The 20,981-nt window shown below is 45.1% G+C and overlaps 1 protein-coding gene across 2 annotated transcripts; it reads right to left on the bottom strand.

The window, feature by feature from the left end:
* Positions 1–875: 875 nt before the first annotated feature.
* LOC124029474 (zinc finger protein 625-like) lies at positions 876–8,626 on the bottom strand. 2 transcript variants are annotated; one of them, XR_006837778.1, is made up of 4 exons: positions 8,437–8,626; positions 8,238–8,303; positions 7,590–8,000; positions 876–1,887 (listed from the first exon to the last, which is right to left on the bottom strand). XR_006837778.1 is itself a non-coding variant. In XM_046341170.1 (3 exons), the coding sequence occupies exons 2-3, from the start codon at positions 8,032–8,034 to the stop codon at positions 1,112–1,114; spliced, it is 1,221 nt and encodes a 406-aa protein (XP_046197126.1). In that variant the 5' UTR covers positions 8,035–8,303; positions 8,437–8,626; the 3' UTR covers positions 876–1,111. The 2 variants fall into 2 exon arrangements, 1 of the variants encoding a protein (XP_046197126.1); XM_046341170.1 differs by having other exon boundaries at positions 7,590–8,303.
* Positions 8,627–20,981: the final 12,355 nt, after the last annotated feature.

The following is a 20,981-nucleotide window of genomic DNA, read 5'->3' as shown; positions in this document are numbered from 1 at the left end:
ACAGAGTGTGACTTTAAGGGAATACTGTGTTCACATCTAACAGAGTGTGACTTTAAGGGAATACTATGTTCACATCTAACAGAGTGTGACTTTAAGGGAATACTATGTTCACATCTAACAGAGTGTGACTTTAAGGGAATACTATGTTCACATCTAACAGAGTGTGACTTTAAGGGAATACTGTGTTCACATCTAACAGAGTGTGACTTTAAGGGAATACTGTGTTCAGAGACGTTGGCTTTAAAGGGGCAATCTGCCGTTGCTACATCCATTGTTGGACTGATACATTAATGATATGTACCCCTTGATTCTTCAATAATATAACTGACTTGTTGTAAAGGTGGCATCCTATGGACTTATACATTAATATGTATCTATTGATTCTTGACAAATATAACTGACTTGTTGTAAAGGTGGCATCCTATGGACTTATACATTAATATGTATCTACTGATTAGAAGCAATGTTCCAACATCTAGTGGAAAGCCTTCCCTGAAGAGTGGAGGCTGTTATAGCAGCAATGTTCCAACATCTAGTGGAAAGCCTTCCCAGAAGAGTGAATGGAGGCTGTTATAGCAGCAATGTTCCAACATCTAGTGGAAAGCCTTCCCTGAAGAGTGGAGGCTGTTATAGCAGCAATGTTCCAACATCTAGTGGAAAGCCTTCCCAGAAGAGTGAATGGAGGCTGTTATAGCAGCAAAGCGGGTGCAATGCCATCTGCCCATTTAAAGCCACACTCTGTTAGATACAAATGTCAGAGTGAGCCACCATAGCAAATATCAACAACGGAGAAAATACCACAGAGCACACGATTATGTGTAGTGCTGGAGGAATGATGCACACAGATACAAACACACACAGAAAGAAAACCCAGCCAGAGTTTGAAAATTATAATTTAATCACAGAGCATCTACATTCAAACTCTACTTTTAAACTGACATACTCAGCCAGGGGTTAAAAAAGTTTAATCAGGTCTACATTCAAACTCTACTATCCAACTGACAGACACCATATTCAGTTCATGTGTTTAAATAAAAAACATATAAATGTAATTTGGAATCTGCTTTATACGATTTGATTTCATGTAGCATAAACATAAAAGCACAATTTCTCAGTCAAAAATATGAGACAAGTGTGGGAGCAGTATGTGTGTTCTCTCATGAACTTTAAGTCCATTTGATGTGTTATATTCCTTTCCACACTGTGAGCAGTGGTAAGGCTTCTCCCCTGTGTGTGTTACCTCGTGGTCTTTCAGGTGCCCTAACTGGGTAAATATCTTCCCACACTGGGAGCATTCATAACGTTTCTCTCCGCTGTGGATTTTTTCATGCTTTTTCAGTTGCTGAAACAAGGTAAATTTAACTCCACAGTGGGAGCAGTGAAAAGTCTTCTCCCGCGTATGTCTTTTCTCATGTCGTTTCAGGTACTGTAAATTCCTAAAACTCTTTTCACAATGTGAACAGCGGAAAATCTTTTCTACGGAATGTGTTTGCTCGTGGTTTTTCAGGGACCCCGATGTGGAAAAACTCTTTCCACACTGGGAGCAGGGGTAAGGCTTCTCTCCTGTGTGTGTCCTCTCGTGTGATTTCAGGTCCCATAACCGGGGGAAACTCTTTTCACACTGGGAGCATTGGTGGGGCTTCTCTCCTGTATGTTTTCTTACGTGATCTTTCAGGGTCCCTAAAGAGGTAAATCTATTTCCACATTGAGTGCAGTGGTAAGGCTTTTCTCCTGTGTGTATTCTTTCGTGTGATTTCAGGCTTCCTAACCTAGAAAAACTCTTTCCACACTGGGAGCAGTGGTGTCGTCTTGCTGGTTTAGGCGTCTCTGGGTCTGGATCCCCTGAAGGACTCTTCCCGCTGTCAGAATGAAAGTCTAGTCTCTCTCCTGCCAAATACAAACAGAATTTAGTAAACAGGGAGACCTGGGCCCATATTCGCAGAGCGTCTCATTGTAGGAATGCTGATCTTTCCGTACAATCTAATTCATTATTATATAAAAGTCAATATGCTTTTCAGCACGCTTTGTGAATATGAGCCCTGAACAAAACCTCTACATTATCTAACTGTCTTCTCTGAGGTTTAATCCAGACTAGATTCCTCAATAACCTGAGGTCATTTTAAAAAACAACAACATTTAATCCAGAATAATCAAATGAGCAATATGATTCTGCATGGTGTTAATTCTGTCCTCTGAAAAGGTAAGATTTCAACCAAATGTCACGAAATCAGACATGAGATGTTTGTAATTAAAGGATATATGATGCAGTACCATAGAGATTTCAATCAGATCTGTCTGTTTTACCTTATAGCTAAAATACAAAAGATCTAATAACCCCATAGAGATTTCACTCAGATCAGTCGGTCTTACTTATAGCTAAAATACGAAGGATCTAACAATACCATAGAGATTTCAATCAGATCTGTCTGTTTTACCTTATAGCTAAAATACAAAAGATCTAATAACCCCATAGAGATTTCACTCAGATCTGTCTGTTTTACCTTATAGCTAAAATACAAAAGATCTAATAACCCCATAGAGATTTCAATCAGATCTGTCTGTTTTACCTTATAGCTAAAATACAAAAGATCTAATAACCCCATAGAGATTTCAATCAGATCTGTCTGTTTTACCTTATAGCTAAAATACAAAAGATCTAATAACCCCATAGAGATTTCACTCAGATCTGTCGGTCTTACTTATAGCTAAAATACGAAGGATCTAATAACCCCATAGAGATTTCAATCAGATCTGTCTGTTTTACCTTATAGCTAAAATACAAAAGATCTAATAACCCCATAGAGATTTCACTCAGATCTGTCGGTCTTACTTATAGCTAAAATACGAAGGATCTAACAATACCATTGAGATTTAAAAAAACAAATTACGCAGAATTTCAAACCTGTTTGTAAGATTTCAAATATCGATCAAAATCAAACCTTTTTTGTCTTTTGATCAATGACCAAGATATGTCTGTCTCATGGTAGGGTGGGGTATGACTGGCAGAAAGGGTCAACTTGGATCTGATTCTAGACGTGTCACTCTCGTCATCCTATGACCTTCATTGAAGAGGTATTGAGGAGCGAACTCCAAATATCAAACCAATACCTAATGCTAATGGGGTCTCCAGCAGATCACTTGCCAGCAGCATACCACCCTGCATACCACTGCTGGCTTGCTTCTGAAGCTAAGCAGTGTTGGTCCTGGTCAGTTCCTGGATGGGAGACCAGATGCTGCTTGAAGTGGTGTTGGAGGGCCAGTAAGAGGCACTATTTACTCTGGTCTAAACAATATCGCAATGCCCCAGGGCAGTGATTGGGGACACTGCCCTGTGTAGGGTGCCGTCTTTCGGATGGGACGTTAAACGGGTGTCCTGACTCTCTGAGGTCATTAAAGATCCCATGGCACTTATCATAAGAGTAGGGGTGTTAACCCCGGTGTCCTGGCTAAATTCCCAATCTGGCCCTCAAACCATCACTGTCACCTAATAATCCCCAGTTTACAATTGGCTCATTCATCCCCCTCCTCTCCCTTGTAACTATTCCCCAGGTCGTTGCAGAAAAAAATGAGAACCTGGTAAAATAACAGATAAATAAATAGCTCGCCAAACAATTCCAAAAAAAGTACATGCAATTTTTCACGTGTTCCACCGCGAACAGTCATATACAAATCTCAAAAGCACAGATTTGGTCCTGCCGTACATACCTACACCTACGCTACGGTCACAAGATGCCTCCTTATTGTCCCTAGAATTTATAAGCAAACAGAGCTGGAGGCTGTTTCCGGCTACCCGGATAAAGCACTAAATAAACTTCAGTTAGTGCTAAATACGGCTGCTAGAATCCTGACTAGAACCAAAAAAATGTGATCATATTACTCCAGTGCTAGCCTCCCTACACTGGCTTCCTGTCAAAGCAAGGGCTGATTTCAAGGTGTTACTGCAAACCTACAAAGCATTACATGGGCTCCTTACCTATCTCTCTGATTTGGTTCTGCCGTACATACCTACACGTACGCTACGGTCACAAGACGCAGGCCTCCTTATTGTCCCTAGAATTTCTAAGCAAACAGCTGGAGGCAGGGTTTACTCCTATAGAGCTCCATTTTTATGGAATGGTCTGCCTACCCATGTGAGAGACACAGATTTGGTCTCAACTTAAGTCTTTATTGAAGACTCATCTCTTCAGTAGGTCATGTAGTCTGGCCCAGGAGTGTGGAGGTGAACGGAAAGGCACTGGAGCAACGAACCGCCCTTGCTGTCTCTGCCTGGCCGGTTCCCCTCTCTCCACTGGGATTCTCTGCCTCAAACCCTATTACAGGGGCTGAGTCACTGGCTTACTGGTGCTCTTCCATGCCGTTCCTAGGAGGGGTGCGTCGCTTAAGTCACTGATGTGATCTTCCTGTCCGGGTTGGCGCCCCCCCTTGGCTTGTGCCGTGACAGAGATCTTTGTGGGCTATACTTGGCCTTATCTCAGGATGGTAAATTGATGGTTGAAGATATCCCTCTAGTGGCGTGGGGACTGTGCTTTGGCAAAGTGGGTGGGATTATACTCTGCCTGTTTGGCATCGTTGGATGGGGCCACAGTGTCTCCTGACCCCTCCTGTTTTAGCCTCCAGTGGTTATGCTGCAGTAGTTTATGTGTCAGGGGCTAGGGTCAGTCTGTTATATCTGGAGTATTTCTCCTGTCTTATCCGGTGTCCTGTGTGAATTTAAGTATGCTCGCTCTAATTCTCCCTCTCTCTCTTGGAGGACCTGAGCCCTAGGACCATGCCTCGGGACTACCTGGCCAGATGACTCCTTGCTGTCCCCAGTCCACCTGGTTATGCTGCTGCTCCAGTTTCAACTGTTCTGCCTGCGGCTAAGGAACCCTGACCTGTTCACCGGACGTGCTACCTGTCCCAGACCTGCTGTTTTCAACTCTCTAGAGACAGCAGGAGCGGTAGAGATCTTCTGAATGATCAGTTATGAAAAGCCAACTGACATTTACTCATGAGGTGCTGACCTGTTGCAACCTCGACAACCACTGTGATTATTATTATTTGACCCTGCTGGTCATCTATGAACATTTGAACATCTTGGCCATGTTCTGTTATCTCCACTCAGCACAGCCAGAAGAGGACTGGCCACCCCTCATAGCCTGGTTCCTCTCTAGGTTTCTTCCTAGGTTCTGGCCTTTCTAGGGAGTTTTTGCCTAGCCACCGTGCTTCTACACCTGCATTGCTTGCTGTTTGGGGTTTTAGGCTGGGTTTCTGTACAGCACTTTGTGACATCAGCTGATGTAAGAAGGGCTTTATAAATACATTTGATTGATTGAAATAGCAGACACTGCAAGCTCCCAGCTACTACCTAAAAAACACAACATTATCCCCACCTCTGGTTAGACACTATTGGCTTTAAAAGCCAAGCCTTACACAATATCTGCCAATTAATTTCCAGCAATATCGCCCCGGTCTGTCTCTGTGGTGCGCGTGTTTGTCTATCACTCTGCCTGAATCTTGTGGGTTGATGGAAATACTTTCTCCCAAAATCTTCTCAGTTAAATGTTAACGGCAAATAGTAGTACCTGGCAGAAGTAGATCATGAGGAAGTGTATCAGTTGTATCCATTATTTGCATAACTTTGTCATGAAATGAGTAGCAGCAGTACAGAAGCATCGCTAGACTTTGTCATGAAATGAGTAGCAGCAGTACAGAACCATCGCTAGACTTTGTCATGAAATGAGCAGCAGCAGTACAGAAGCATCGCTAGACTTTGTCATGAAATGAGTAGCAGCAGTACAGAAGCATCGCTAGACTTTGTCATGAAATGAGTAGCAGCAGTACAGAAGCATCGCTAGACTTTGTCATGAAATGAGCAGCAGCAGTACAGAACCATCGCTAGACTGTCATGAAATGAGCAGCAGCAGTACAGAAGCATCGCTAGACTTTGTCATGAAATGAGCAGCAGCAGTACAGAAGCATCGCTAGACTTTGTCATGAAATGAGCAGCAGCAGTACAGAAGCATCGCTAGACTTTGTCATGAAATGAGCAGCAGCAGTACAGAAGCATCGCTAGACTTTGTCATGAAATGAGCAGCAGCAGTACAGAAGCATCGCTAGACTTTGTCATGAAATGAGGAGCAGCAGTACAGAAGCATCGCTAGACCAGCTCATTGGATGGAACTCACTCCCTCGACAGGCAATTAAAGGGGCAGATTAACAATTAAAGGGGATGTCAGTTTTCTTCCAGACCTATTTTTTACAATTCTAATGTGATTTAACCACTCAGAACATCCAGTTTCGTTGTTTCTCTACAAAACAATTGTAATTTTAAATGAAAAAACAAACAAATATAAAACCAGAAAAGTAAAACAGAGAAAACATAATTTGGGAAAGTAAAAGACTAAATCACAGATTTTAATAGGGCCCCCATTAGAGTTGTTTATTAACGATTATTTTACCCGGTATATATTGACAGAAAACATAGTGCACTACAATCTCTTGTACACTAAGGACCTGGGGGAAGAGTTGGCAACATAGTGTACAAGAGAAAGTAGGGTCCTAAAAACAAGGGAAGAGCTGCAGCTTCCGCAGTGGTTTTACCAACACGCTGCTCCTAGACAGGAGAGGGGAAGTTTCCTCAGTGGTTTTACCAACACGCTGCTCCAAGACAGGAGAGGGGGAGTTTCCTCAGTGGTTTTACCAACACGCTGCTCCTAGACAGGAGAGGGGAAGTTTCCTCAGTGGTTTTACCAACACGCTGCTCCTAGACAGGAGAGGGGGAGTTTCCTCAGTGGTTTTACCAACACACTGCTCCTAGACAGGAGAGGGGAAGTTTCCTCAGTGGTTGTACCCACACGCTGCTCCTAGACAGGAGAGGGGAAGTTTCCTCAGTGGTTGTACCAACACGCTGCTCCTAGACAGGAGAGGGGAAGTTTCCTCAGTGGTTTTACCCACACGCTGCTCCTAGACAGGAGAGGGAAGTTTCCTCAGTGGTTTTACTAACACGCTGCTCCTAGACAGGAGAGGGAAGTTTCCTCAGTGGTTTTACCAACACGCTGCTCCTAGACAGGAGAGGGGAAGTTTCCTCAGTGGTTTTACCCACACACTGCTCCTAGACAGGAGAGGGGAAGTTTCCTCAGTGGTTTTACCCACACGCTGCTCCTAGACAGGAGAGGGGAAGTTTCCTCAGTGGTTTTACCCACACACTGCTCCTAGACAGGAGAGGAGAAGTTTCCTCAGTGGTTTTACCCACACACTGCTCCTAGACAGGAGAGGGGAAGTTTCCTCAGTGGTTTTACCAACACGCTGCTCCTAGACAGGAGAGGGGAAGTTTCCTCAGTGGTTTTACCCACACACTGCTCCTAGACAGGAGAGGGGAAGTTTCCTCAGTGGTTTTACCAACACGCTGCTCCTAGACAGGAGAGGGGAAGTTTCCTCAGTGGTTTTACCCACACACTGCTCCTGGTCAGGAGAGGGGAAGTTTCCTCAGTGGTTTTACCCACACACTGCTCCTAGACAGGAGAGGGGAAGTTTCCTCAGTGGTTTTACCCACGTGAGAAGAAGAATGTGCCTAATGGAAGCTAGAAAAAAATTAAGACTGTACTCACTGGTGTTCATCAGAACTCCAGTCTCGTCTTCTTCCTCCTCCTCCTCCTCCAATGTGACAGTAATCTCCCCCTCTTCCTTCATTTCAAAAAGTTGCTCCTCTTCTTTCAATGTGACAGTCACCTCCTCCTCCTCTTTCACTACAAACACGGCACCCTCCTCTTTCTGTTCATCCCCCTCCACTTTCACTCTGAAAGCTTCTTCCTCTTCTTTCACTCTAACATCCTCTTCTTCTTTCAATATTGAAGCGTCTTCTTCCTTCACTGTAACGTCCTGTTCTTCTTTCACTGTGATAGCTTCCTCCACGTCCTCTTCTTTTACAGTAAATTCTTCTTCTTTTACAGTAAATTCTTCTTCTTTCACGTAAATGTTCAGCCCTGGAGTTTCTTTCTCCGGACAGCAGACCTCATTTTCTTTAGCAGAGGAAGAGTAGTTTAGTGAGCTCATGTTCGGGGACGTTAGCTAGCTATTTAGCATTAGCGACTAGCCTAGTGCTGGGCTAACTTAACAAGCCAGATAGCTGATACCGTAAATATGAACTTAAACAGAGTAACTAGTACATACATATACAGTGAGTTTAAAACAATGTGATTAATATACACTAAATTAGTCCAAAGAGCTTCAATGTTTCATGTTTGCTAGCGAGTTACCGAGATGGTTGCTGAAGAAACCTCCCGTCCCGTCCACTAGATTTTACGTCACTCGAGAAACATCACCTGAAAAAAATCACATCGCCATCTGCTGACTGGAGTTGGAAACGCAGTTTAACAAAACAAAAATAATTCTGCAAATAACGTCAAAACAAATAATTGTAAAAACAACCAGACGTGTTTTCTCTGTAGCTCTTACAGATAATAATTTTCTCTAGGCGGACGTGGAAGCTGAATGTATGGTGGCTAGTGGTGCGCAGGTCAGCTGATTGTTCACCCGCAATTGATAATAGCTCATCCGCAACCGCCCGACTCCATGTGAAAAAGTGAAAATCTGAGGCACGTACACAACCCTAACCCGCTAATATTAGGAAATACGCCGTAGACTACAGTCAGATAACATTTTTTTGACCGGTGGTACATTATTTTTGTTTGCCTGATTGATATTGTAATGAAACGGGCAGGGAGCAAGGTCGAAACCTCGACCTTCAAGCCGGAAGTCCGGCGCTCTATCGACTGTGCCATAGCTTGCTCGAACGGCAGTGTCGATTTTCCGCAATTATAAACCAAGGGTCGTTACAATATGTTCCGACATAATTCTCAACATTTGGTAAACTATTTGTTAGGCTCGTCAAGCTGTCTATAATTCGATACATCAAATCAAATACAATCCCATACAGATATTTAGCAGATGTTATTGAAGGGTGTAGCAGAAAATGGCAGCGTGTTCCTAGCTCCAACAGTATAGTTGTATCTAACAATTCACACATCTAAAAGTAAAAATAATAGAATTAAGAAATATATAAATATTAGGAAAAGCAATGTCCAGAGTGGCATTGACTAAATACAGTAAAGAGAATACAGTATATACATATGAGATGAGTTATTTTTCATATTTTTTTATTTCACCTTTGTTAACCAGGTAGGCTAGTTGAGAACACCTTTATTTAACCAGGTAGGCTAGTTGAGAACACCTTTATTTAACCAGGTAGGCTGGTTGAGAACACCTTTATTTAACCAGGTAGGCTAGTTGAGAACACCTTTATTTAACCAGGTAGGCTAGTTGAGAACACCTTTATTTAACCAGGTAGGCTAGTTGAGAACACCTTTATTTAACCAGGTAGGCTAGTTGAGAACACCTTTATTTAACCAGGTAGGCTAGTTGAGAACACCCTTATTTAACCAGGTAGGCTAGTTGAGAACACCTTTATTTAACCAGGTAGGCTAGTTGAGAACACCTTTATTTAACCAGGTAGGCTAGTTGAGAACACCTTTATTTAACCAGGTAGGCTAGTTGAGAACACCCTTATTTAACCAGGTAGGCTAGTTGAGAACACCTTTATTTAACCAGGTAGGCTAGTTGAGAACACCTTTATTTAACCAGGTAGGCAGGTTGAGAACAAGTTCCCCTTTACAACTGAGACCTGGAGTAAAGCAGCATGCAAACATTATTAGAAGGGACTCGTGTTCCATTATTAGAAGTGGCTCGTGTTCCATTATTAGAAATGGCTCGTGTTCCATTATTAGAAGTGGCTTGTGTTCCATTATTAGAAGTGGCTCAGTGTTCCATTATTAGAAGTGGCTCGTGATCCATTATTAGAATTGGCTCGTGTTCCATTATTAGAAGTGACTCGCGTTCCATTATTAGAATTGGCTCGTGTTCCATTATTAGAAGTGACTCGCGTTCCATTATTAGAAGTGGCTCGTGGTTCCATTATTAGAAGTGACTCGTGTTCCATTATTAGAAGTGACTCGTGTTCCATTATTAGAAGTGGCTTGTGTTCCATTATTAGATGTGGTTCGTGGTTCCATTATTAGAAGTGGCTCGTGTTCCATTATTAGAAGGGACTCGTGTTCCATTATTAGAAGGGGCTCGTGTTCCATTATTAGAAGGGACTTGTGTTCCATTATTAGAAGTGGCTCGTGTTCCATTATTAGAAGTGGCTCGTGTTCCATTATTAGAAGTGACTCGTGATCCATTATTAGAAATGGCTAGAAGTGATCCATTATTAGAAGTGACAGTGATTCCATGTCTATGTATATAGAAACAGCCTCTAAGGGTTTGAGATTGCCAGGTGGTAGCTGGCTAGTGATGGCTGTTTAACAGTCTGATGGCCTTGAGATAGAAGCTGTTTAACAGTCTGAAGGCCTTGAGATAGAAGCTGTTTAACAGTCTGATGGCCTTGAGATAGAAGCTGTTTAACAGTCTGATGGCCTTGGAGATAGAAGCTGTTTAACAATCTGATGGCCTTGAGATAGAAGCTGTTTAACAGTCTGATGGCCTTGAGATAGAAGCTGTTTAACAGTCTGATGGCCTTGAGATAGAAGCTGTTTTTCAGTCTCGGTCCCGCTTTGATGCACCTGTGCTGACCTCACCTTCTGATGATAGCGGTGAACAGGCCGTGGCTCGGGTGATTGATGTCGTTGGTGATATTTTTGTCCTTCCTGTGATATCGGGTGCTGTAGGTGTTCTGAGGGTGGAGATAGTGTGCCCCGGTGATGTGTTGGGCAGACTGTACCACCTCTGGAGACCCTGCAGTCGCGGGCGGTGCCGGTGCCGTACCAGGTGGTGATGCAGCCCGACAGGATGCTCTCAATAGTGTCTATAATAGTTTGGGAGGGTCTTAGTGGCCAAGACACATTCTTTCAGCCTCCTGAGGTTGAAGAGGGGCTTTTGCGCCTTCTTCACCACCCTGTCTGTCAGGGTGGACCATTTCAGAGTGTCAGTGATGTGTGCACTGAGGAACTTGAAGCTTTCCACCTTCTCCGCTACTGTCCCGTCGATGTAGATAGCGGCGTGCTCCCTCTGCTGTTTCCTGAAGTCCACGATCAGCTCCTTCGTTTTGTTGATGTTGAGGGAGAGGTGAATTTCCTTGCACCACTCACTTCCTCCCTGTAGGTTGTCTCTGTCATTGTTGGTAATCAGGCCTACACATGTTGTGTCGTCTGCAAAACGTGATGATACAGTTAGGTGTGCATGGCCACACGTTCATGGGTGAACAGGGAGTACAGGAGAGGGCTGAGCATGCACCCTTGTGGGTCCCCTGTGTTGAGCATCAGCAAAGTGGAGTTATTTTCCCCAATCTACACACAATACCCCCGCATATTGACAAAGCAAAAACAGGTTTATATACATTTTTGCAAATGTGTAAATAAAAACATGTCACCATTCTAACTGACATGATTCAATCGTATTTTTTACTCATTAAAATGTACAAAACCCCGTAATGACAAAGCAAAAACAGGATTTTAGATTGTTTTTCTTTTTACTTAAAAACTGAAATATCACATTTACTAAAAAAAATTCCAGACCTTCTGTTTGAGGCACCTTTAGAACAATTACAGCCAAGAGTTTTATTGGGTTTGACGCTACAAGCTTGGCACACCTGTATTTGGGGAGTTTCTCCATTCTTCTCTGCAGACCCTCTCAAGCTCTGTCAGGTTGGATGGGGAACGTCCCTGCACAGCTATTTTCAGGTCTCTCCAGAGATGTTCGATCGGGTTCAAGTCTGGGCTCTGGATGGGCCACTCCAAGGACATTCGGAGACTTGTCCTGAAGCCACTTCTGCGTTTGTCTTGGCTGTGTACTTAGGGTCGTTGTCCTATGCAATCAAGAAGCTTTCTGTACTTTCTCCGTTCATCTTTCCCTCGATCCTGACTGGTTTCCCTGTCGTTGAAAAGCATCCCCACAGCATGATGCTGCCACCACCATGCTTCACCGTAGGGATGGTTCCAGGTCTCCTCCAGACGTGATGCTTGGCATTCAGGCCAAAGAGTTCAATCTTGGTTTCATCAAATGTTATTGGTCACATACACATGGTTAGCAGATGTTATTACGAGTGTAGCGAAATGCTTGTGCTTCTAGTTCCGACAGTGCAGCAATATCTAACAAGTTATCTAACAATTCCACAACAACGACCCAATACACACAAATCTAAGTAAAGGGAGTAAGAATATAGCCATATAAAATATATGGATGCGCAATGACGACGACATAGGTAAGATGCCATAGATGGTATAAAATACAGTTGAAGCCGACTTCAAGTTTACATACTTATGTTGAGTCATTAAAACTCGTTTTCAACCACTCCACCAATTTATTGTTCACAAACTATAGTTTTGGCAAGTCTGTTAGGACATATACTTTGTGAATGACACAAGTCATTTTTCCAACAATTGTTTACAGACAGATTATTTCACTGTATCACAATTCCAGTGGGTCAGGAGTTTACATACACTAAGTTGACTGTGCCTTTAAACAGCGTAGAAAATTCCAGAAAATGATGTCATGGCTTTAGAAGCTTCTGATAGGCTAATTGACATCATTTGGGTCAATTGGAGGGGAACCTGTGGATGTATTAAAAGGCCTAACTCCAAACTCAGTGCCTCTTTGCTTGACATCATAGGAAAAATCCAAATAAATCAGCCAAGACCTCAGATTTTTTTAAAGATTACAGTTTGGCTGGGATGCATATTGTATGTGGTTGAAATACATTGTTGTCTAGGTCACTGATTAGTAAGGAACTCCCCTCACCTGGGTGTCTAGGTCACTGATTAGTAAAGAACTCCCCTAACCTGGTTGTCTAGGTCACTGGTTAGTAAGGAACCCCTCTCACCTGGTTGTCTAGGTCACTGGTTAGTAAGGAACTCCCCTCACCTGGATGTCTAGGTCACTGGTTAGTAAGGAACTCCCCTCACCTGGTTGTCTAGGTCACTGGTTAGTAAGGAACTCCCCTCACCTGGTTGTCTAGGGCTTAACTGAAAAGAAAAATCTGAAATTCTGGAGCCCTATTTTGACAGTAAAATATAACAAAAACAGCCTAATTGTCAACCCAAAATTAATGACAATCACTGAATGAGCTTTCTTATCAATATATTCTGAATCATGCATTCCTGCGTTGACTTGTTAGATGTAAAACGTATTTATTAAATACCATCTCGGTACTCAATGATAGCTGTTAAGCAGGGGGTCACCAGAGTTTCATGCATATAACAAAATGCCTTCTCTAAAATAATTTAATGCATTTTCTTTGTCATTTTACACAACTGGAGACATTAGATTGATATTTTTTTTATACCACACAAAATAAAGAAATTCCCACTGGAGAAAGAGTTTTATCCAGTTAGCACACACACTGGAGAAAAGCCTTTCCAATGTACTGCTCCTACATGGTGTACCAATAACCAGCTGGGTTTATACTGCTCCTACATGATGTACCAATAACCATCTGGGTCTATACTGCTCCTACATGGTGTACCAATAACCATCTGGGTCTATACTGCTCCTACATGGTGTACCAATAACCATCTGGGTCTATACTGCTCCTACATGGTGTACCAATAACCCGCTGGGTCTATACTGCTCCTACATGGTGTACCAATAACCATCTGGGTCTATACTGCTCCTACATGGTGTACCAATAACCATCTGGGTCTATACTGCTCCTACATGGTGTACCAATAACCATCTGGGTCTATACTGCTCCTACATGGTGTACCAATAACCAGCTGGGTCTATACTGCTCCTACATGGTGTACCAATAATCAGCTGGGTCTATACTGCTCCTACATGGTGTACCAATAACCAGCTGGGTCTATACTGCTCCTACAAAAACAATAAATAGATGTAGATGTATAATGAATGTCCACTAATGACTAACACAGTTAAACAAATATTAATTTAGACTTTTATTCAGATATAAATGTTGCAAAGTCATTACATTTTCAGCTTGATGTCTGCTACACAAATTAACTCAATGAAATGCAACTAAATTTGAGAGTTTTCATGGTTAAAATCAAGAAACGGACAAGGGTAGAAACAAGAAACGCATTTTATTCATCTGGAAAAGTATTTACATTTTGAAAGACCAATATCCAAATCATACAATAAACATCTAAGTGTTTATACATGAACACAATCAATCAAAACTCATAATTAAAAACATGTTTTGAGAAGAAAAAACAACAAATGTAAGGCATATTTTTGAGTAAGCTTTCATACATACAAACCAAAAACACAAATTCTTAGTAAAAAAATATCAAATATACAGTTGAAGTCAGAAGTTTTCATACACCTCAGCCAAATACATTCAACTCAGTTTTTCCACAATTCCTGACATTTATTCCTAGTAAAAATCCCTGTCTGAGGTCAGTCAGTTCTTTTCTCTCCAAAACTCTTGAACGCGCCGTCCTTGGCCAGCCTCTCCCGCTATCTCTTCTCTGAATGACCTTCTTGATCCAAATCAGTCAGGTTTCAAGACTAGTCATTCAACTGAGACTGCTCTCCTCTGTATCACGGAGGCGCTCCGCACTGCTAAAGCTAATCTCTCTCCTCTGCTCTCATCCTTCTAGATCTATCGGCTGCCTTCGATACTGTGAACCATCAGATCCTCCTCTCCACCCTCTCCGAGTTGGGCATCTCCGGCGCGGCCCACGCTTGGATTGCGTCCTACCTGACAGGTCGCTCCTACCAGGTGGCGTGGCGAGAATCTGTCTCCTCACCACGCGCTCTCACCACTGGTGTCCCCCAGGGCTCTGTTCTTGGCCCTCTCCTATTCTCGCTATACACCAAGTCACTTGGCTCTGTCATAACCTCACATGGTCTCTCTTATCATTGCTATGCAGACGACACACAATTAATCTTCTCCTTTCCCCTTCTGATGACCAGGTGGCGAATCGCATCTCTGCATGTCTGGCAGACATATCAGTGTGGATGACGGATCACCACCTCAAGCTGAACCTCGGCAAGACGGAGCTGCTCTTCCTCCCGGGGAAGGACTGCCCGTTCCATGATCTCGCCATCACGGCTGACAACTCCATTGTGTCCTCCTCCCAGAGCGCCAAGAACCTTGGCGTGATCCTGGACAACACCCTGTCGCTCTCAACTAACATCAAGGCGGTGGCCCGTTCCTGTAGGTTCATGCTCTACAACATCCGCAGAGTACGACCCTGCCTCACACAGGAAGCGGCGCAGGTCCTAATCCAGGCACTTGTCATCTCCCGTCTGGATTACTGCAACTCGCTGTTGGCTGGGCTCCCTGCCTGTGCCATTAAACCCCTTCAACTCATCCAGAACGCCGCAGCCCGTCTGGTGTTCAACCTTCCCAAGTTCTCTCACGTCACCCCGCTCCTCCGTTCTCTCCACTGGCTTCCAGTTGAAGCTCGCATCCGCTACAAGACCATGGTGCTTGCCTCACGGAGCTGTGAGGGGAACGGCACCTCAGTACCTCCAGGCTCTGATCAGGCCCTACACCCAAACAAGGGCACTGCGTTCCATCCACCTCTGGCCTGCTCGGCCTCCCTACCACTGAGGAAGTACAGCTCCCGCTCAGCCCAGTCAAAACTGTTCGCTGCCCTGGCCCCCAATGGTGGAACAAACTCCCTCACGACGCCAGGACAGCGGAGTCAATCACCACCTTCCGGAGACACCTGAAACCCCACCTCTTTAAGGAATACCTAGGATAGGTTAAGTAATCCCTCTCACCCCACCCCCCTAAGTTTTAGATGCACTATTGTTAAGTGACTGTCCCACTGGATGTCATAAGGTGAATGCACCAATTTGTAAGTCGCTCTGGATAAGAGCGTCTGCTAAATGACTTAAATGTAAATGTAAATGTAGTTAGGATCACTCACTTTATTGTTAGAATGTGAAATGTCAGAATAATAGTAGAGAGAATGATTTATTTCAGCTTTTATTTCATTCATATTTAATTCATCACATTCCAAGTGTGTCAGAAGTTTACATTCACTCAATTAGTATTTGGTAGCATTGCCTTTAAATTGTTTAACTTGGGTCAAACGTTTCGGGAATTTTGTCCCATTCCTCCTGACAGAGCTGGTGTAACTGAGTCAGGTTTGTCCCATTCCTCCTGACAGAGCTGGTGTAACTGAGTCAGGTTTGTCCCATTCCTCCTGACAGAGCTGGTGTAACTGAGTCAGGTTTGTCCCATTCCTCCTGACAGAGCTGGTGTAACTGAGTCAGGTTTGTCCCATTCCTCCTGACAGAGCTGGTGTAACTGAGTCAGGTTTGTAGACCTCCTGACAGAGCTGGTGTAACTGAGTCAGGTTTGTAGGCCTCCTGACAGAGCTGGTGTAACTGAGTCAGGTTTGTAGGCCTCCTGGCAGAGCTGGTGTAACTGAGTCAGGTTTGTAGACCTCCTGACAGAGCTGGTGTAACTGAGTCAGGTTTGTACAGGCCTTGTTATGCCGGTGAAGGAGGACCCAAACGCGACTTAACAGAAACAGAGTTTATTAATGCTCAAAACCGAATAACTGAAATCCTCTAGATAGTAGAGGGGAAAACAACTGGAGAAGCGGCCACAGACTGCAGGTCGCTTCGGGTAGGCGCAGGCCGTAGTCAACTGAGACACCTGCTCACACGCAGGGTCTGAAGAAGGCACAAAACACGACAGGACAGGGTGATACACAATCACGGCAAAAACACGACAGGACAGGGCGAAACGCAATTACAGCATGGAATACAAAACAAGGAACCGACGGCACAGGAACGGAACACAAAGGAATAAATAGGGAGTCTAATCAGGGAAAGGATCGGGAACAGGTGTGGGAAGACTAAGTGATGATTAGGGGAATAGGAACAGCTGGGAGCAGGAACGGAACGACAGAGAGAAGAGAGAGCGAGAGAGTGAGAGAGGGAGGGGGAGAGAGAGGGATAGAACCAAACAAGACCAGCAGAGGGAAACGAATAGCATGGGGAGCACAGGGACAAGACATGACAATAAATGACAAACATGACAGTACCCCCCCACTCACCGAGCGCCTCCTGGCGCTCTCGAGGAGGAACACTGGCGGCAACGGAGGAAATCATAGATCAAACGGTCCAGCACGTCCCGAGAAAGAACCCAACTCCTCTCCTCAGGACCGTAACGAAAACGATAAAAAGGGAAACTAGGGTACTACTCTAAAAAAAAAATGAGAACTAGGGACAGACTGAGACACAGCAAGGGCAGGGACAAGAACAGGAGAGATGCGATGGCAGGGAACAGACTGAGACCCAGCAAGACCAGGAGCAGAAGCAGAAAAAAATTACCAGACTTCTTCTGCGCGCAGTCTGAACACGCAGCCACGAAACGGCGCGTGTCACGCTCCTGAGTCGGCCACCAAAAGCGCTGGCGAATAGACGCAAGAGTGCCTCGAACACCGGGATGACCAGCTAACTTGGCAGAGTGAGCCCACTGAAGAACAGCCAGACGAGTGGAAACAGGAACGAAAAGGAGGTTACTAGGACAAGCGCGCGGCGACGCAGTGTGCGTGAGTGCTTGCTTAACCTGTCTTTCAATTCCCCAGACTGTCAACCCGACAACACGCCCATAAGGAAGAATCCCCTCGGGATCAGTAGAAGCCACAGAAGAACTAAACAGACGGGATAAGGCATCAGGCTTGGTGTTCTTGCTACCCGGACGGTAAGAAATCACAAACTCGAAACGAGCGAAAAACAACGCCCAACGAGCTTGACGGGCATTAAGTCGTTTGGCAGAACGGATGTACTCAAGGTTCTTATGGTCTGTCCAAACGACAAAAGGAACGGTCGCCCCCTCCAACCACTGTCGCCATTCGCCTAGGGCTAAGCGGATGGCGAGCAGTTCACGGTTACCCACATCATAGTTGCGCTCAGATGGCGACAGGCGATGAGAAAAATAAGCGCACGGATGAACCTTATCGTCAGACTGGAAGCGCTGGGATAGAATGGCTCCCACGCCTACCTCTGAAGCGCCAACCTCGACAATGAATTGTCTAGTGACGTCAGGAGTAACGAGGATAGGAGCGGACGTAAAACGTTCTTTTAGAAGATCAAAAGCTCCCTGGGCGGAACCGGACCACTTAAAACACGTCTTGACAGAAGTAAGAGCTGTGAGAGGGGCAGCAACTTGACCGAAATTACGAATGAAACGCCGATAGAAATTAGCGAAACCTAAAAAGCGCTGCAACTCGACACGTGACCTTGGAACGGGCCAATCACTGACAGCTTGGACCTTAGCGGAATCCATCTGAATGCCTTCAGCGGAAATAACGGAACCGAGAAAAGTAACGGAGGAGACATGAAAAGAGCACTTCTCAGCCTTTACGTAGAGACAATTCTCTAAAAGGCGCTGTAGAACACGTCGAACGTGCTGAACATGAATCTCGAGTGACGGAGAAAAAATCAGGATATCGTCAAGATAGACAAAAACAAAAATGTTCAGCATGTCTCTCAGAACATCATTAACTAATGCCTGAAAAACAGCTGGCGCATTGGCGAGACCGAACGGCAGAACCCGGTACTCAAAATGCCCTAACGGAGTGTTAAACGCCGTTTTCCACTCGTCCCCTCTCTGATGCGCACGAGATGGTAAGCGTTACGAAGGTCCAACTTAGTAAAGCACCTGGCTCCCTGCAGAATCTCGAAGGCTGATGACATAAGGGGAAGCGGATAACGATTCTTAACCGTTATGTCATTCAGCCCTCGATAATCCACGCAGGGGCGCAGAGTACCGTCCTTCTTCTTAACAAAAAGAACCCCGCCCCGGCCGGAGAAGAAGAAGGCACTATGGTACCGGCGTCAAGAGACACAGACAAATAATCCTCGAGAGCCTTACGTTCGGGAGCCGACAGAGAGTATAGTCTACCTCGAGGAGGCGTGGTCCCTGGAAGGAGATCAATACTACAATCATACGACCGGTGAGGAGGAAGGGAGTTGGCTCGGGACCGACTGAAGACCGTGCGCAGATCATGATATTCCTCCGGCACTCCTGTCAAATCGCCAGGTTCCTCCTGAGAAGTAGGGAGAGAAGAAACGGGAGGGATGGCAGACATTAAACACTTCACATGACAAGAAACGTTCCAGGATAGGATAGAATTACTAGACCAATTAATAGAAGGATTATGACATACTAGCCAGGGATGACCCAAAACAACAGGTGTAAACGGTGAATGGAAAATCAAAAATAGTCTCACTGTGGTTACCAGATACTGTGAGAGTTAAAGGTAGTGTCTCAAATTTGATACTGGGAAGATGACACCATCTAAGGCAAACATGGGCGTAGGCCTGTCTAACGGTCTGAAAGAATGTTATGTTTTCGAACCCATGCCCGTCCATGAAACAACCCTCAGCCCCAGAGTCCAATCAAAGCACTGCATGCCCAGCACCCGAACCGGTCAGCGTAGATGGACCGACATAGTAGTACAAGATCTAGATGAAGGGACCTGGTAGTAGCGCTCACCAGTAGCCCTCCGCTTACTGATGGACTCTGGCCTCTTACTGGACATGAATAAACAAAATGTCCAGCAACTCCGCAATAGAGGCACAGGCGGTTGGTGATCCTCCGTTCCCTCTCCTTATTCGGATACGAATCCCTCCCAGCTGCATGGGCTCCAGTCTCAAAGCCAGAGGAGGGAGATGGTTGCGATGCGGAGCAGGGAAACACCGTTGATGCGAGCTCTCTTCCACGAGCCCGGTGACGAAGATCTACCCGTCGTTCTATGCGGATGGCGAGAGCAATCAAAGAATCCACATCTGATGGAACCTCCCGGGAGAGAATCTCATCCTTAACCACTGCGTGAGTCCCTCCAGAAAACGAGCTGAGCAGCGCCGGCTCGTTCCACTCACTAGAGGCAGCAAGAGTGCGAAACTCAATGGAATAATCCGTTATGGACCGTTCACCTTGGCATAAGGAAGCCAGGGCCCTAGAAGCCTCCCCACCAAAACTGAACGGTCAAAACCCGAATCATCTCCTCTTTAAAGTTCTGGAATCTGTTAGAGCAATCAGCCCTTGCCTCCCAGATAGCTGTGCCCCATTCTCGAGCCCGGCCAGTAAGGAGTGAAATGACGTAAGCAACCCGAGCTCTCTCTCTAGAGTATGTGTGGGGTTGGAGAGAGAACACAATCTCACACTGCGTGAGAAAGGAGCGGCACTCAGTGGGCTGCCCGGAGTAGCAAGGTGGGTTATTAACCCTGGGTTCTGGAGGCTCGCAGGCCAGGGAGTAACAGGTGGCACGAGACGTAGACTCTGGAACTGTCCAGAGAGGTCGGAAACCTGAGCGGCCAGGTTCTCCACGGCATGGCGAGCAGCAGACAATTCCTGCTCGTGTCTGCCGAGCATGGCTCCTTGGAACTCGACGACGGCAGTGTAACGAGCGTCTGAAGTCGCTGGGTCCATTCTTTGGTCGGTTCCTTCTGTTATGCAGGTGAAGGAGGACTCCAAACGCGACTTAACAGAAACAGAGTTTATTAATGCTCAAAACCGAAAAAACACGACAGGACAGGGTGATACACAATCACGGCAAAAACACGACAGGACAGGGCGAAACGCAATTACAGCATGGAATACAAAACAAGGAACCGACGGCACAGGAACGGAACACAAAGGAATAAATAGGGAGTCTAATCAGGGGAAAGGATCGGGAACAGGTGTGGGAAGACTAAGTGATGATTAGGGGAATAGGAACAGCTGGGAGCAGGAACGGAACGACAGAGAGAAGAGAGAGCGAGAGAGTGAGAGAGGGAGGGGGAGAGAGAGGGATAGAACCAAACAAGACCAGCAGAGGGAAACGAATAGCATGGGGAGCACAGGGACAAGACATGACAATAAATGACAAACATGACAGGCCTCCTTGCTCACACATGTTTGTTCAGTTCTGCCCACACATTTTCTGTAGGATTGAGGTCAGGGCTTTGTGATGGCCACTCCAATACCTTGACTTTGTTGTCCTTAAGCCATTTTGTCACAACTTTGGAAGTATGTTTGG

This window comes from Oncorhynchus gorbuscha, unplaced genomic scaffold, assembly GCF_021184085.1.
Source record: "Oncorhynchus gorbuscha isolate QuinsamMale2020 ecotype Even-year unplaced genomic scaffold, OgorEven_v1.0 Un_scaffold_6487, whole genome shotgun sequence".
In the NCBI taxonomy this organism is placed as follows: domain Eukaryota; kingdom Metazoa; phylum Chordata; class Actinopteri; order Salmoniformes; family Salmonidae; genus Oncorhynchus; species Oncorhynchus gorbuscha.
The sequence above is the reverse complement of the archived record's forward strand: the minus strand, read 5'-3'. Positions and strand labels throughout refer to the sequence as shown.

Coding starts and splice junctions, on each gene's coding strand:
- LOC124029474 (XM_046341170.1), bottom strand. CDS start 8,034: ATGAGCTCACTAAACTACTCTTCCTCTGCTAAAGAAAATGAGGTCTGC. Junction 1,888..7,589: donor TGGAGTTCTGATGAACACCA/GTGAGTACAGTC, acceptor TGTATTTGGCAG/GAGAGAGACTAGACTTTCAT.